This window comes from Alligator mississippiensis, chromosome 1 (assembly GCF_030867095.1).
Source record: "Alligator mississippiensis isolate rAllMis1 chromosome 1, rAllMis1, whole genome shotgun sequence".
NCBI lineage: Eukaryota > Metazoa > Chordata > Crocodylia > Alligatoridae > Alligator > Alligator mississippiensis.
The window spans coordinates 161428354-161442573 of record NC_081824.1 but is presented as its reverse complement, the minus strand read 5'-3'; the positions used below and the strand labels follow the sequence as shown (position 1 = coordinate 161442573).

Below are 14220 nucleotides of genomic sequence, written 5' to 3'. Positions count from 1 at the left end.
GCATGAGGGAGTGGGGAAGAAGGTGCCTGGATTATTGTTCCCCAGGCATAAACCAACACAAAGACCGTGCATCCCTTTTAAGCTTGGAGTTGGGAACTCAATTAGCATGTCCAGTGGCAGTCTCTGACTCCAGAGAGTTGTTGCCAGTCATTTACAGGCTGTTGTTAGGTCTGCGTTCGCTCATATTTTAGCATAGAGCCTGCTGGGGAAAGTGCATGTAGTGAAACTGAGTGCGTTTTCCTTCCAGTTTTACCCCCCTCCCCACATATACACACATATACCTATATCAATTCACACTTCCCCACCATGCCTCTCAGCATGCAAAGCCTGAGTCTGTGAACTTTTCTGCCTTGCCTGTCGGAAGATTGCTGTGTATCTCTGTGATGCAGTAAATTATTTTTTTTTTCCAAAGCAAAGCACAAATCAGTTTATTCTTTTGAAGAATAAGATCTTGTGTTGAACACCATTGTTGACAGCGGGAGAAGTAATTAGGTGCATGTCACTAAATCTGCATCACTGTTCAAAAGCCTTTTCTTTACTATAGGAGGGCTCTCTTTTTCAGCAGATGAAATAACACATTCCTTTGTACTGCTGGCAACTCTGCACACCTGTAAGTTTGACTGGGAACATGCTCTAAAAGAAAAAGTCATGTTGAATGGGTTACTTCATGGAAAGCTAAATACTGTTACTGCCATGCTCTTTGATGAAATTAAAGTTTGGCATAACTATTAATCACTTCAGTTATTTTCGTAATTCCTATTCCAAGGCAGCTTTGTATTTTTAGCTGGCTTAGTCATATCACATGGCCATGACTTTCAAAGCATTGTCCAAGTCAGTGAGAGAAACAGCTTATTTGGAAAAGCTTATTAAGCTGCAGCCTGAAGTTTTTCTTAGTGACATCTACCTTCTAGTTTTTCTTCAGCCTCCACTTGACTTATTCTACTGAAGGGGCAGCCAGCATCCACAGACACAGTTGTCTGGAAAGGGATGGGACTTCTCCATCCTGTCTGATGCTTGGCACTACAGCAGTGCCACCAACAAAAGACTCACTTTCCAGAAAGAAGAGATGCTTAAAGGACACATCATCAGGTCTTTACTCAGCTTTCACTCAAGAAAATCTCTCAAGAGCCTAGTCCTGAAAAATAAAAGCAAATATTCCAACAAAACCAGTGACTTAATCCTCAAGTCCATGCTCAGAGCTGCATCCATGCCAGTGCATCCACATTGGAGAGAGACATGGCCATATACCCACCCCCTCTAGGCTCTGGTGGGGCAAAGGGCAGACAGGATGCAGTTCCTCTCCTCCATCAAAATGCAATTGTGTCACTATCCTGGGCCCTTTCATGGAACACTTCAATTGAAGGAACCCCTTTGCATTATTTCAGTTAGTGCACCAATGTAAGGGCTAAGAACCCAACCCAGTGTTCCTATAACTCATGCTGAGATACAGATAGAGAGGGGTGCACTAGGAAAAGCAGCTCACAGGAGGGTCCAAGTTAAAATCCTACCTTGCTGCATGATTTGGACCAACTTCATCCTGCAATTTGTAAACTAAACCTCCTAAGGATGCTTCACATCCGTTGACTGGTGTGATAATTTGCACACCATTCTTACTGTCACTTTTAAATCCAGCTCTGTGCTTGTTGGACCTGGTCAGGTCCATGTACAACAATACCAAATGTTGTATTGTGTTAAGGAGCTGCACTGTGGTGGCTGTGGAGATCTTAACTGAATCCACTTTCATCTAATCATTTACCTGTTGTGGGCTACAGTTGCCTTTCATTTACAGCAGTGTAAATTGCTGCAGCACCTCCAGTTTTACTGTGTTGCGTGAATAGAATCAGACCCAATATTCAGAATAGTTTTGTCAAACACCAAACAGACTCAATTCAGCATATTGGTTGAAATGATGCAATACCATTAAGTCAGTAGGGCTATATCAATGCTTTTGGTGTAAATCTGGTGCAAAGTGTTACGAGTTTAGGTGTCTGCTGTTAATTACTAAAAATAACTCCTGTAATATGAGCTGTTTTGTTCCAAACTTGACCTTCTTTCTTTCTGGTGGCAGATTTAGCTATGAACAAAATTATTTCCAGGTCAGCCTTTTGATCATACAACTGATTTTATGGTAAGCACATTTGCAAATTGCTGTAAGGTAACATTGCCCTCTTTGTAAGTTTCTAATGCAGGATGTTACAGAATTATGAGGCAGCTGAGACCAATTTAGGTTAAATCACCTCTTGGGCAATACAGGAGCCCAACTATCTTGCGGGATAGATGGAAAGACAGAGCTATAACATCAAACATGAAAGTGAGCACAGGCTAGCTGTAAATATTTTCAGTTATTCTGAATCCACAGTAATTACTTTTCTTCCCTTATTGATCCCTATTTATGTAGCACAAGAGAGAGACAGATTAAAGTCTTCTTAACAGCAGTAGTCTTGTGGTCCCCATTGAGTGTATATGCGCTCAAAAGTATTTGGTTAGTTCTCCATACCCCATCTTCTTTATGTAATCCTCCTCCGCCACCCCTCCCCCCCTTGGAGGGCTGCTTTTGAGATCTTATTTGAAGATTCGTCCTGAAACATTTTACAACTCTATAACACTTTCATCTGAGAGTGTCAAAGTGTTTTACAAAGGTGGATATTGCTCTTTCCGTTGTACAGATGTGGAGATTGAAACTTCAGGCATAGCCATGGGTAGGTTAAGGGCCAGATTTTTAAAGGTATTTGGTATTTTGCCTCCATATCCTATGTTATAAATGAACAAGGTGAAAATGTCTACTGCTGTTGGTCTACTGGCAGGGCAGGGATTATGAGCTGTGATTAGAGAAAATTCGTGTTAATACTTTCTTAGCAGTAGACTAGTTCACTACGTCCTTCCTTCTAAATTTCATACTGAATGAAGTTAGCCTCTTCCTGCTTATAGATTGTCTGTGCTCAGCTTAGCATTATTGAAGTTAGTTGAAAATGATTAGTCAAGTAATTTTTGCTCATATTTCTGGATCTATAGATTGCTGTTAAACAGTTCTTTCTAAGTATTTGGAATCTGAGCTGTTTTGATATGCAACCTAAAGCATGTTATTGGTTTTGTTCCTTAATCAGTTGACTGTAATTCTTATACAGGTTTCTTGTGTGAATATGCAATCATTATGAATTCAAACCCTCGATCACTGCACAGTTTAAAGAATTTTAGCTGATTTCTTGAATGTTCTGTTAGTGTATTCAATCACTAGTAAATTCCAGGCATTTAAGCACAGAGAAAGCATGATCACAATGTGAATTGAGCTTTCCATCTAGAATTTTATTTCCAAGGAAAGGTTTTGATAGACTTACTCAATTCTCTATGTCCTGAAAGTCTCTTTTATACCCTTTCTCATCCCTCTTGTGCATCCCTACATATTCAGAATCAGCTCTCTTTCCCTTATCAAACACTTTTGTCTGTTGCTTTTGTTCCTATTGAACCAGGATGCTGACATGTTGGCAGGTGAGGAGCAAGTGTGGAACGAATCCAGAGATGCTGTAACTAAAGTGAAAAACCTCAAATCACCAGAAGGTATCCTTTCAATAACAGGTCGCAGGACTTCCTTGGCATTGTTAATAATCCCAAGTGCTTACCTCGTAAGTTTTACATCTTTTAAAGGTAGAAATGCCTTGTTTTATTAACCTTTTCCTTTTCACATTTTTTAAATGCTCAGGTAAGATGTAAGTAAACCAAATCATAATTTTCATTGTACTATTGATCATGTTGTCTTAAATTTCATTTTTTTCAAAGCATGGATAACACCTGCTTCTTAGGAACATAGGACGCAGAAGTACAGGAGACTTTTGGTTCACTGAATTGAGTTCCCTGCCATCACAGGCCAGCACAACATATCCCATTCATAAAACCACTTAGGTTGTTTGTCCTCAGTGCTCTAAACAGCTGGTAACCTCACTCTTTTTACAGTACTTATTTTAACAGAGTTTTTAGCCCAATAGGAGCTTCAGACAGATTATTGAGTAATTATAATGCTCAGAACAATGGATAAGCCAAACTTAATGAGATTGTGTTTGCTGATAAACTGTGTTAAGGCATAATGGCCTCCTTGTACCTATATAAAGAACATAAAACTGACCAAGCAAAGCTAAACAACGCAAAACTCAAGATTTTGGTAGCCAAATCTTTGGTACGGTATATTAACCCGTGCTCATCCTTGGTTTTACTCCATTATTTTAGTGAAGTTACAACAGGTCTGAATTTAATTCATGGATAATACCAAGATATCTTACTGTTTTCTGGCACTGTGGCCAGCTAGGGAACTATAAAAGCAAGAGTCTTTGAGATCTCCTTTTCAGCTCTGAAAAAAACAGGTTTCTTTTGAAATGCCCTGACTTGGAAACCAACAGATCAACATGTCTCAATAATATTTGCCAAATGACCCAACTTCCCTTTGACAAACACAATTTTTCCTCCTAATCAGAGGGAGTCGGTTTATTAGCACAAAGCCTGTTATTATGTTTTTTGCCTAATATTAGGCATAGTTGTGGCATAGTACTTGCATAGTAGCTTGATTTCAGAAGGACCATTCACCGAGCTAATTTGTATCGCTACAGGATCCTGCAGACTAACAGTTAGATAGTGACAGCTGATATCCATTCCCAAGTGTCGTCATCACTCATCACCCCTTCTCTCCCTTTTGAAGTGGTTAAAAGGTACACCCTGTATACCTTTGCTTATACCCTGTACTCCATTATTCAGGTGTTGCAAGAGAAGTTCAAGCATAGGACAGTCAGTAAGTCCTTGGCCATACCATTTTAGTCAGAATTGAAGCAGACCTTCAATAATTCAGGAACAATTTTGAGCCCGCAATTTCATGTGGTTGCTAAATTGTGGGTATGTTTATTTGCATGTGCAGTTATAGCCATTTTGATGCCTAACACATGCAGCTAGTTTTCCAAAGTAACACAAATGCAAGCACAATGCATTGTAATGAGTCTGTATTTAAATGTGGGAACAATATTGCACCTGCAGAAATGTAGGTCATTTTGAAAATTTAGGCCTTAAATTCTGACCGTATTGATAAGATCTTAAACCAAAAATTATTTGTTTGTTTGAAAATGCTCTAGCCAATGGTATCAGAACTGGCTTAGAAATGCAGTCTTAGTTGTTTGTTTGCTCAGTTTTTTGCTGTCAGGGATTTGCCACTCGAAATGTTTCCGCTCTCCTTCTGCTGAGTCCCAGTGTTGCAGTACTGTAAATTGGCTTGCGTTGTCTTCTGTGGTATCTGAGAGGCAGCCTTGACAGCTACACTTGTCCACTCAGTTGTATAATGAGTTGGAGACTTTCCCTGCTGAGTGAGGCATTTGCCCATCAGTTTTCTGCAGATGTTATACTTTCTTTAAAACAGCCAGCCAGCCAGCCAAAACTAAAAACAACAAAAATAAGTTTCTAAAATTGAGTGTTGTGAAGATGACCAGTTTCCAAATGTGAGCTATGGAAGTAATTAATACAGTACTCTGTGTTTGTGCATAAGCACCCTGAAAGAGCGCATGAACCCCAAATCTGGGGTTGTACACACAAATTGGGCAGATAAAACTGGGTGCAGAGGAAATAAGGGAGAAGAAGAAGCCTTACCTCTCTCAGATCATTTCACAGTTGCAGAGCCAGTTGATGGCCACTTTCCTAGCCTGGGGCAGAATTTGGACAGGTTTCTTCTTTGTGCTCTTACTGCTGACTACTGGTGTTCTGGCTTGCAAATATGTACCTCACCAGCCAGAATTAGGCCCCAAGAGGATTTAGGATGTTACACTTTTCATATCAGATGCTACAAAACATACGAAACGATATCTTGATTTAGGAAGGCATCTCAAGTGATACTGAGCATCAGCTAGAATGTTAATCTCTTTAGCATGTCATTGCTTTCTGCTTACTACAAAAACTATGTCAAGTGAAAATAATCTTGCATTCTCCTGTTCATCTTAATCAACCATAAAGGATACAGTGACATGTGTCCAAGAGATAAAAGCTGAGGTACAATTCTGAAATGACTGTCTGTAACCTTTGAAGAGTTTTCATAAAGGTTTCTGTAATCCTACATTAAATTAACATCAACATTATTATTATTCTAATCTTTTTCTCAGAAGACATAGTATAAGAAGTCATGTCAAAATGCTGTTAGATTTAACCATTTTGTTATTTATCCTTTTATCTAAACTTTCAGTGTGGTACAATCTTATATAGATAATCTGTATTCACATACCCCCTCATTGTTGTCATTAATAATAAAAACAAGTTTTTTCCTTTGTAAAATGCTTTACATCTAAGGCAGTGGTACTCGACCTTATGGCCCTATGGGACAGATGAGAGGTATAAAACCAGTCCACAGGCCAGATCCTTTGTTGGATTGGTGCATGGGATTGAGCACTATCCCAGCCCAGCCCTGCCCCATGTACCATGTCTTGATCCACAGTACTCCAGCCTGGTTCTGTCCAACCCCAGTCCTATGTACCCAAACTAGCATGCAGGGCCATGCTATCCAACCTGCCAGATTCCTAACCAGTCTGAAAATTTGACAGCAAGGGAGCAGCAATTAACTCTGCCACCATTCCCAATGGGCTGGATGGCATGGCTCCATGGGCTGGATCTGGACCCTGGGCTGGAGAATGAGCATCTCTGATCTAAGGGTTTGAAAGCAAGTTTTGCAAACTGTTAATTTAACCTAGTAATAACTATGCTATAAGGGCAAGTATCAGTAGCATAACTGTGGAGCAGGGAGGGAGAGGACCAGGGCACGAGCCCTGAACACCAACTTGGGCGGTGTTCAAAAAGAGCAGCTGGCATTGCTGCTGGCATGGTTGCTGTTGTTAGGTAAACCTACTTATTCCACCATGGAATTATGATGCGTTTAAATTGTTTGCTGGATTGGACCCTAAAATATTTTCCAGTGGTATTAAGTGAATTTCTCTAAAACTTTGGAAATTCTTCGATACAAAATGCCATTTAAATGCAAAAAAGGTTGTGCTGTGATGTGACACGATGCTACGTCATGCCACATCATGGTGTCTGCTAGTGCAGGTTTTGGTACATGAGACATCAGTTGGCTGCTCATGTGCTAGTTAAGGCTGTACCTAAAGACTTTTGCCAGATCAAGTTCATAATACCCAATTTACAGATGAAGAATATGAAAACCAGGCCTGTTTCTTTGCATGTTTGCTTTTAGATTCGGTTTACGTTAATGCATGTCCATTAATGATCGCGTCACTCATGATTTACACCAGTGAAAAGAAAAATGGGCATACAGTGAGATCAAGTAACTTTGAGCACCCATACATGTGCCCAATGCCTGCTCCAACACGTTCTCATTAGAATACGTTGGAGCGGACTCAATCAAGTCTGCTGGAGTGTTCTAATTAGCACGCTTCAGCATCCTCGGTGTCACATGTATTCAGTGTCTCCATGTTTCAAAATGGTGACGAGAGCACTTTAACTAAAGCTTGTTGAATAAGCTTCAGTTAAAGCACCTTTGCTGCCCGTATGAAGTGTGAGACGCCAAATACAAGATGATGTGGGCATTTTAATTAGAGTGGCTTCCAATAACTGCTCTAATTAAAGTGCCTCCCCCCCATCCCAGAGCATGTGTAAAGACATTCTTTAAGACCTGATGAAGATCGGTGCTTTGCAATAATGAGCATTTGATTCATTTGAAAGAAAACCCCATTTCATTTTTCCTCCCTTTCAAATGCACAAAAGAAGCTTCTTATCATGTTGGAGATTAAAATATTCTTTATTGTTGAGGTCCTTAAACTTAAATTACAATCACACAGTGGAATTACAATGCTTCCTCTGTTTCCCAAGAAACATGGAGTGCTACTTTTCTCTTGCAACCAATTATATCATAGAAAAAAACCTTTGCTTTTCAGAACTGTTTCAAATAAAAAGAAAATTAGGTATCTGCAGACTAGGTCTTAATTTCATGAGAACACTAAAGAAATCTCTGCAACTAGGAAGGGTGTTTTAAGAAAATAGTAATGTTTCAAATAGCTAAAGAATAATTGTACCTGAGTTTTTCTTCAGCTATATATTAAAAATAATAATATATCTCATCTTCTCACCTTTCTTTTACCCCTTACTGCTGAAAATATAACCTGCTTTAGCAGTTGGTTTGTTAACTGTAAATATAATGTATTTACCTAACGTACCACTTATATTTTGAAGAAGAACTTCAAGAGTTGAAGCAGAGCCTGGAATAATGGAAGCTTTTTTATCTTAATGGCCTGCAGCTCCTGTTCCCTGCTAATAGCTTGTACTTTTGTTTGATGAAGAAGATTCCTTAACTCAGGTTAATAACAGAGTGGGAGCAAGTTCTGGTGACATGCCAGACTCTTCTAAATAACAATGCTGATCGTCTCCCAGACACAAACATCTATCAGCTAAAACTGCTCGACTGTGCCATGGATGCCTGTATTAATCTTGGACTTTGGGAGCAAGCTTTGCATTATGGCAACAGGACACTGGAACCATACAGGTAAGATCTGCGGTGAGACTATTTTATTCAACTGGTCCATGGTGATTGTCCCCTCATTAAAGGCTAGATTGTTGTTTGCTTTGGAACGTGCCTAATGAATGCTTATCATTGTTATTCCTAAAAGTATTTGGTGCAAACCTTCAACCTCAGTTTCCCAGTATCCTGTGTGGATATATGGAATAAAAATCCCTCTTTGCTTAGTCAGAAGAAGAGCAAGAGAAATTTTAATGGAAACCATAATGGCAGCTCCATTTACACACAGTAGCCCCTGCCAGTTCTTCATTCCCATCCTTTGGTCACAAAAGTTTGCTTGTTTGTAGAGTCTCTCTCTCTCATCATCAGCTCACCAGTATCTTACCCAGAACCAACTTGAAGTTGATGGTGGGAAGGTGTACACGTGTAGGAGGCTGAGTCAAACTGTGTAGAGTTCACTGAATGAATGCAATTAATTGTGTGTGAGGTGTGAATGAATGGAGAGTGAACAGCCTAATGTTTATTCTGTTGACATGAGGAGGCTGAAAAGGTAAAGATATTTGACATTGTCTCCCTCATGATGCTTGCTGCTGAGCTTGATTCTGGAGGAGTTTCTGACATCAACAACCTTTTGTGTATCAGCAAAGGTCCTGAAGCAGACTGATCTTGCTTGTTGTTCCCCTGCTGAATTGAGGTCTTTTGGCTCTGGGCGTGTTAACCTTTCCAGGAGTCACTGAATTTCTCTCTATTGGCACAGGTCCTGTTCACCATATCATTCATTATATTAGCATAAGCTGCAAATAAGCTTCTCAATGCAGCCTCTGTTTTCTGTATTATCTGTATCATGTGAGCATACAGTAGCACTTGACAAAAGGCAAAACAGTGCAGGTTGCTGCAAATGTGAACATCCTGTGCCTAATGCATTCTTCTTCTTCTAGTAAGTAGTGTTCCCTTACCATGCTATCTATGAATGAAGCTCAAACCATGAATTTAGATAGAACCCATCAGTGAGGTCTTCAGTTGGAAGCAAAAGATTTCACATACATTGTGGATGATCAGAATAGCAGAGAAGTCAAGCACATGTTACAAATATAACTTGTTACAGCAATAGAGCATGAGTGCTTTGAAATAGTCCCATTCCTTAAGGGCAGCATTCATGCCATGTGCATCTCACAGATCCCACTGAACCTTTCAAAATAGGACTTAAGTGGAAATTTGGTAACACATAGGGCTTGTGCCAGAACCTGTGCAGAGGGGTGAATTTCACCCCAACTCAATATTGTACCCATTTGAATGTCCTTTTAAAATCCTCCCTCATGTTTTATCTCACAACTTGCTAATACTTACCTTCAGGCCATCAACATGGAGTGGGTTTCTGCATGCGTTTTACAAAATAACGATTACAGTGAGAGAGTGTAACTTTATCAGTTCATTTAATAAAATTTCCCCTTTTGTTCAGTGATGTGTACTGTAGTTTTCAAACCATTTAATACAGTAGGATTGGGGTTTTCGCCCCACCCTTTACATTAGCTTGCCATTTTTACTGAGATGTTACTTGCATGAGAAATTTGACTTCTTTTGCACCTTGAGGAAGTTGTCCTTAGTCTTTGTAGGTCCAAAAAGCATTCCCTGAAGAAGGAGATTTTCAGTTGTAGTTCTCCTCATTTTACCTTCAAGCCGTGACTGCAAGCTTTGACGCACCTGAAAGAAAATCCTCAGTTTCTCATTACAACAAATTGCGCCTTAAGCAGCAGGATTGCAAATCCTAGGAAATCTTTTGGGATGCATTGAATTTCTCCTGTTGAATCAATCTACTGCTTGGCTGCTCCTGCAGTTCCATTACAGCTATCTATTTTCCTTTTCTCAGCTATGGAAAAAATATTCATACTGTTCTCCATAGGGAATCACCTGAAAATTCAAGCAGTCCATATAAATGGGAAATGATTTTCACAACTTTAAAAGGCTCCAAAGAACTGATCAAAAACAGTTTTTAATTTCAGATAATGTTTTTATTGTAGGTTTCCCATCATTTAACCAGCAGGATTAATATTCACTGCTGTGTGCAATACACTATATTATAATGTATATGTTTTTTGCAGTAGTTACGGATTCTTCAGACTTGCCCATTTCATGTAACTATCTGATAAGAGACAGCTGGTTAAACTGCATACAACTGATTTTATCAAACCTATGTATTCAAAACCTACCTTAAGGTTACAGATAATTATAATAATATTCTGTAGAGAACGTTGTTTACGTGTTGCTGAGTATTTTTAGATCTTTCAGTAGGTAGGGGAGAATTGACAGCTGCCACAATGGAAAGCTACTGACTATTTTGCCCTAAACCATAATTGTCTATAATTTGTTGAAATCTACAACATATACTTTCACTGAATCCTCTAATGCCAACAATTGAACAGATGTTTTCTGGAAATTCTCACCATAACAAATTTCTGTCCAAGAGCTCTAACAAAAGTTAGCAGGCATTTAAGAGAAAACCACTTTACATCATGGTCAGTACTCAGCAGCTTACAAAAATAAACTTCCTTACAAAATTTCTCATGAGCCCTAACCACAAAAATAACAGAATATCAACAAGGGGGTTTAATCAGATTTGTCATGTCTCAGTTAACACCTGGACACTTAGTTTTCGTGCCTGCTCACAAATGGACTGATTCTCATGCATTTACTCAGGCACACACTCACTTAATTTGGCCCCCAAACCTTGGCCATATCACACGTGTTCCAGGTTTTTTTCTGCCTCAAGCCTATAGACAAATGTAGGAAGTATGCCTCTAATATGGGTATTTCCAGAAGTGCCTGATATAAAAATCTGCTCTCTGCTGTAACTAAATGGAGGGAAAATTTGGTCACAAAATTCACGTGTTGGATTTCAGAGGAAAGGTGACTGAGAAAAATTCTGCTTTTTCCTTTCTGGGTTTAAGCTGCAATGCAACAAGTAAGATTCAGTTGCAGAAAGAACATGTTTGAAGTTAGCTGAGTTCTTTCTTCTTCTGTGTAGCCATTAATCAAGTGCTTAGCTTTAAGTTCACTGTAAGTCCCACGGACTTCAGATGGACATTGCTTCTATTTATATCAACAGTCCCTTGTCTTCAGTGCAACAGCACTGTGAATTATTGCAGACTTAGGACTCCACAGTTCCACAGTTGAAGAAAAAAGATTATTTCCCTACAGTCCCTACAGAAATCTTATGTACCAACTCTTGAGACTCAGAGTTTGCGGGTATAGAGGGGAAAGGAGTTAGTCCAGTGTGATTTCATTTCTTTGTAAAGACCACAGCCAAGGCTTAACTAGACAGTCTCTTTCTAACCTGGCATTCATGCACATTTATATGTGCACACTTCAAAGACACTTGTGCACAGCATAGATCACGGCAGGCCTTGCAATATTGTCGGAGAAGATTGTTGAATTTTTGTGAAGTATTAATGAAATGTGGAGCAGATATTCCTAATTTAGAATTATTGTTAAATAAATTTGCCAGATTCTCCAAATACGTGAACTACGTCAGAAGACAGATTAATAAATCTGTGACTTTTACAGTTTCTTTTCCATGAAGCATGTTTATGTAAAAAGCTGAACATAACCATGGAACATAAAATGTGAGAAAAAGGCATGGTGTCTGTCTTTTCTTTTAAAGCCTCCAAGAATGTTCCACAGGAAAGATTCTTTTATGCCATTGATTTTCTTTTCTTCATTCAATGTGTCATAAAAATAAGCTCTGAACTCAGAGGTGGGTATTTTTTATAATAGCCATGTGAGAGATGGAGCAGCTAGACAGTTAAAAATAAAATGCTATTTCCAGTCCTGATAGGCTCTGTAGGGTTTGTTGCTGAGGGGCAAAAGATTTCCCCCACCCCACAACATAACATGGCTTTAAAAAGGCACCCTGCTTTTACTTATTATTTAAAGTCAGTCCTCTGAACACTGCAGCAAAGCAAACTGCAGTGATGCATAGGACCACGAGGGGGTGCCGGTGCTTAAGGGTTAAAGTCTAAGAGCCAATGGGTATCTTATGGTTGTGGGAGGCCCCATAGAGAGTTGTGACTGCTAAAGCATTTGTGATTCCATTGATAATAATTTAGTGAGCAACAGTCAGTGGTATTTTCTTGATAATAAAACATCTATAGCAACCATAAATCTTATCTCTTGTGTTCACCTGAGGCCGGGACAGAAATGTGAAGGTAAAGAATGCAGCCTCAAAGAATGAAAGAAAAGAGAGCAGAATGTAATGCCCAACTTTGCCAACTTCTTACGGTTTGCAGAAAGTGGCAGTATACTGCTATAACTGATATTTAGAGCCCAGTGTTTATTAAAAGAAAAAACACTGAAAATGCTATTTAAAAAAGTAAAAGGTATGCCTAAAAGTCATGCAATTTGTGGTAAAATATGAATGAAGGAGATATGCTTTCATACTATTTTAAAAAATCAGCAACAAGATAACTGAGAGAGGCATATGTTACATTCCTTTGTATAATTAATCATATTATGGCTGGAGTATTTTTGAATGAACTCAAAATGGGGACTTTAACCAACACTTAGGAATAATGCTGTTGTTTTGTTATCCAGAAATGGTAAATGGGTTAATAAATAACAAGGAATAGTGACTAATGCCTCACAGCAGAAGCTGCATCTGTTTATATGAAAAAGGCATCAGTACTGACTAGGGCCTTAAAGGACTTACCAGCATTCTGTGTGTATAAGGGGCTTAGTCTGTCTGTCTGTGTGTCTGTCCATCCATAACGCTCTTTGTCAACTGCTGCTGAGAGGGCAGCGATTGGCTGGGTGAGCACGAGGGGGCAGGCTGCACAGAGGCAGTGCCCTCCCGCCGCCCACCCCAACACCCCCCCCCATGCCCGGTGGGACAGGGTGCCCGATGCACACATGCACCCCACAACTTTTATTACCAACAGCCGGCAGGGAGGAGGAGGCAGTGGGGAAGGAGGGAGGAAGGGGAGCAGGGAGGGGAGGGGAGGCACAGAGGCAGGGGAAAGCCCTGCTACTCAGAGGAGGAGGCAGAGGCAGGTGAGGGGAGGGAGCTCCCATGGCAAAGGCTGGAGGAGGAGGTGGCAGAGGGAGTGTTTACATGGCCACCCCCTCCTTCCCCCCCAACTCACCCTTTGGTGCTAGCCATGTAAACACTCCTTTGAAATCCATCATTCTTGACGGGCAATTGACTAGTAGCCATAATAATAAACAAACAGGCAGGATGGGAGGGCCTGTAAGGAGGATAACAGAAGAAGAGGGACAGCCCAAATGGGTGAGAACCACTGGGAGGATTAGAGATGTAAGGCATAGCCCCAGGTTACTGGTGAAAATCTACAGTTTAGTATCTGGGTTGTGGGCTGTGTGAAATAGGTTGATATTCTAAGTCTAAATTTTAGTGGAAGTGTGCACCCACTGACAGCAATTGGCACACTTGCTGACAGTCTCTGCAGAGAAGCCAATGTTAAAATGGAGACTGATAGATGAATCCTTTAGCTAAAGGCTCTGACACATTTGTAGGAATATTTTCACTACTTCTGCAAATGGTGTACCTCCTTTTTCTGAAACTATGGAACTTCAATATAAAGTTTCATCCCACTAAAAAAACCCACCCAAACATAGACTGGACAGTGAAAGGAGGCTTTCACCATTTAGTTTATCAATGCCAAAATATCTGCATCTTTCTCAACACCAGTCATTGGTCAGTATGCAAAATGGGTTTTCTGGTTCATTATGTG

General features: G+C 39.9%; 1 protein-coding gene across 6 annotated transcripts in view; it reads left to right on the top strand.

Moving 5' to 3' along the window:
• SMYD3 (SET and MYND domain containing 3) overlaps positions 1 to 14220 on the top strand; it is a 764262-nt gene that overhangs the window by 687320 nt on the left and 62722 nt on the right. For all 6 annotated transcript variants that reach the window (XM_059716131.1, XM_014600010.3, XM_059716145.1 and 3 more), the window contains 2 exons: positions 3468 to 3555; positions 8332 to 8506. In XM_059716131.1, the coding sequence (XP_059572114.1) occupies positions 3468 to 3555; positions 8332 to 8506 (263 nt within the window). The remainder of the gene's footprint in view (positions 1 to 3467; positions 3556 to 8331; positions 8507 to 14220) is intronic.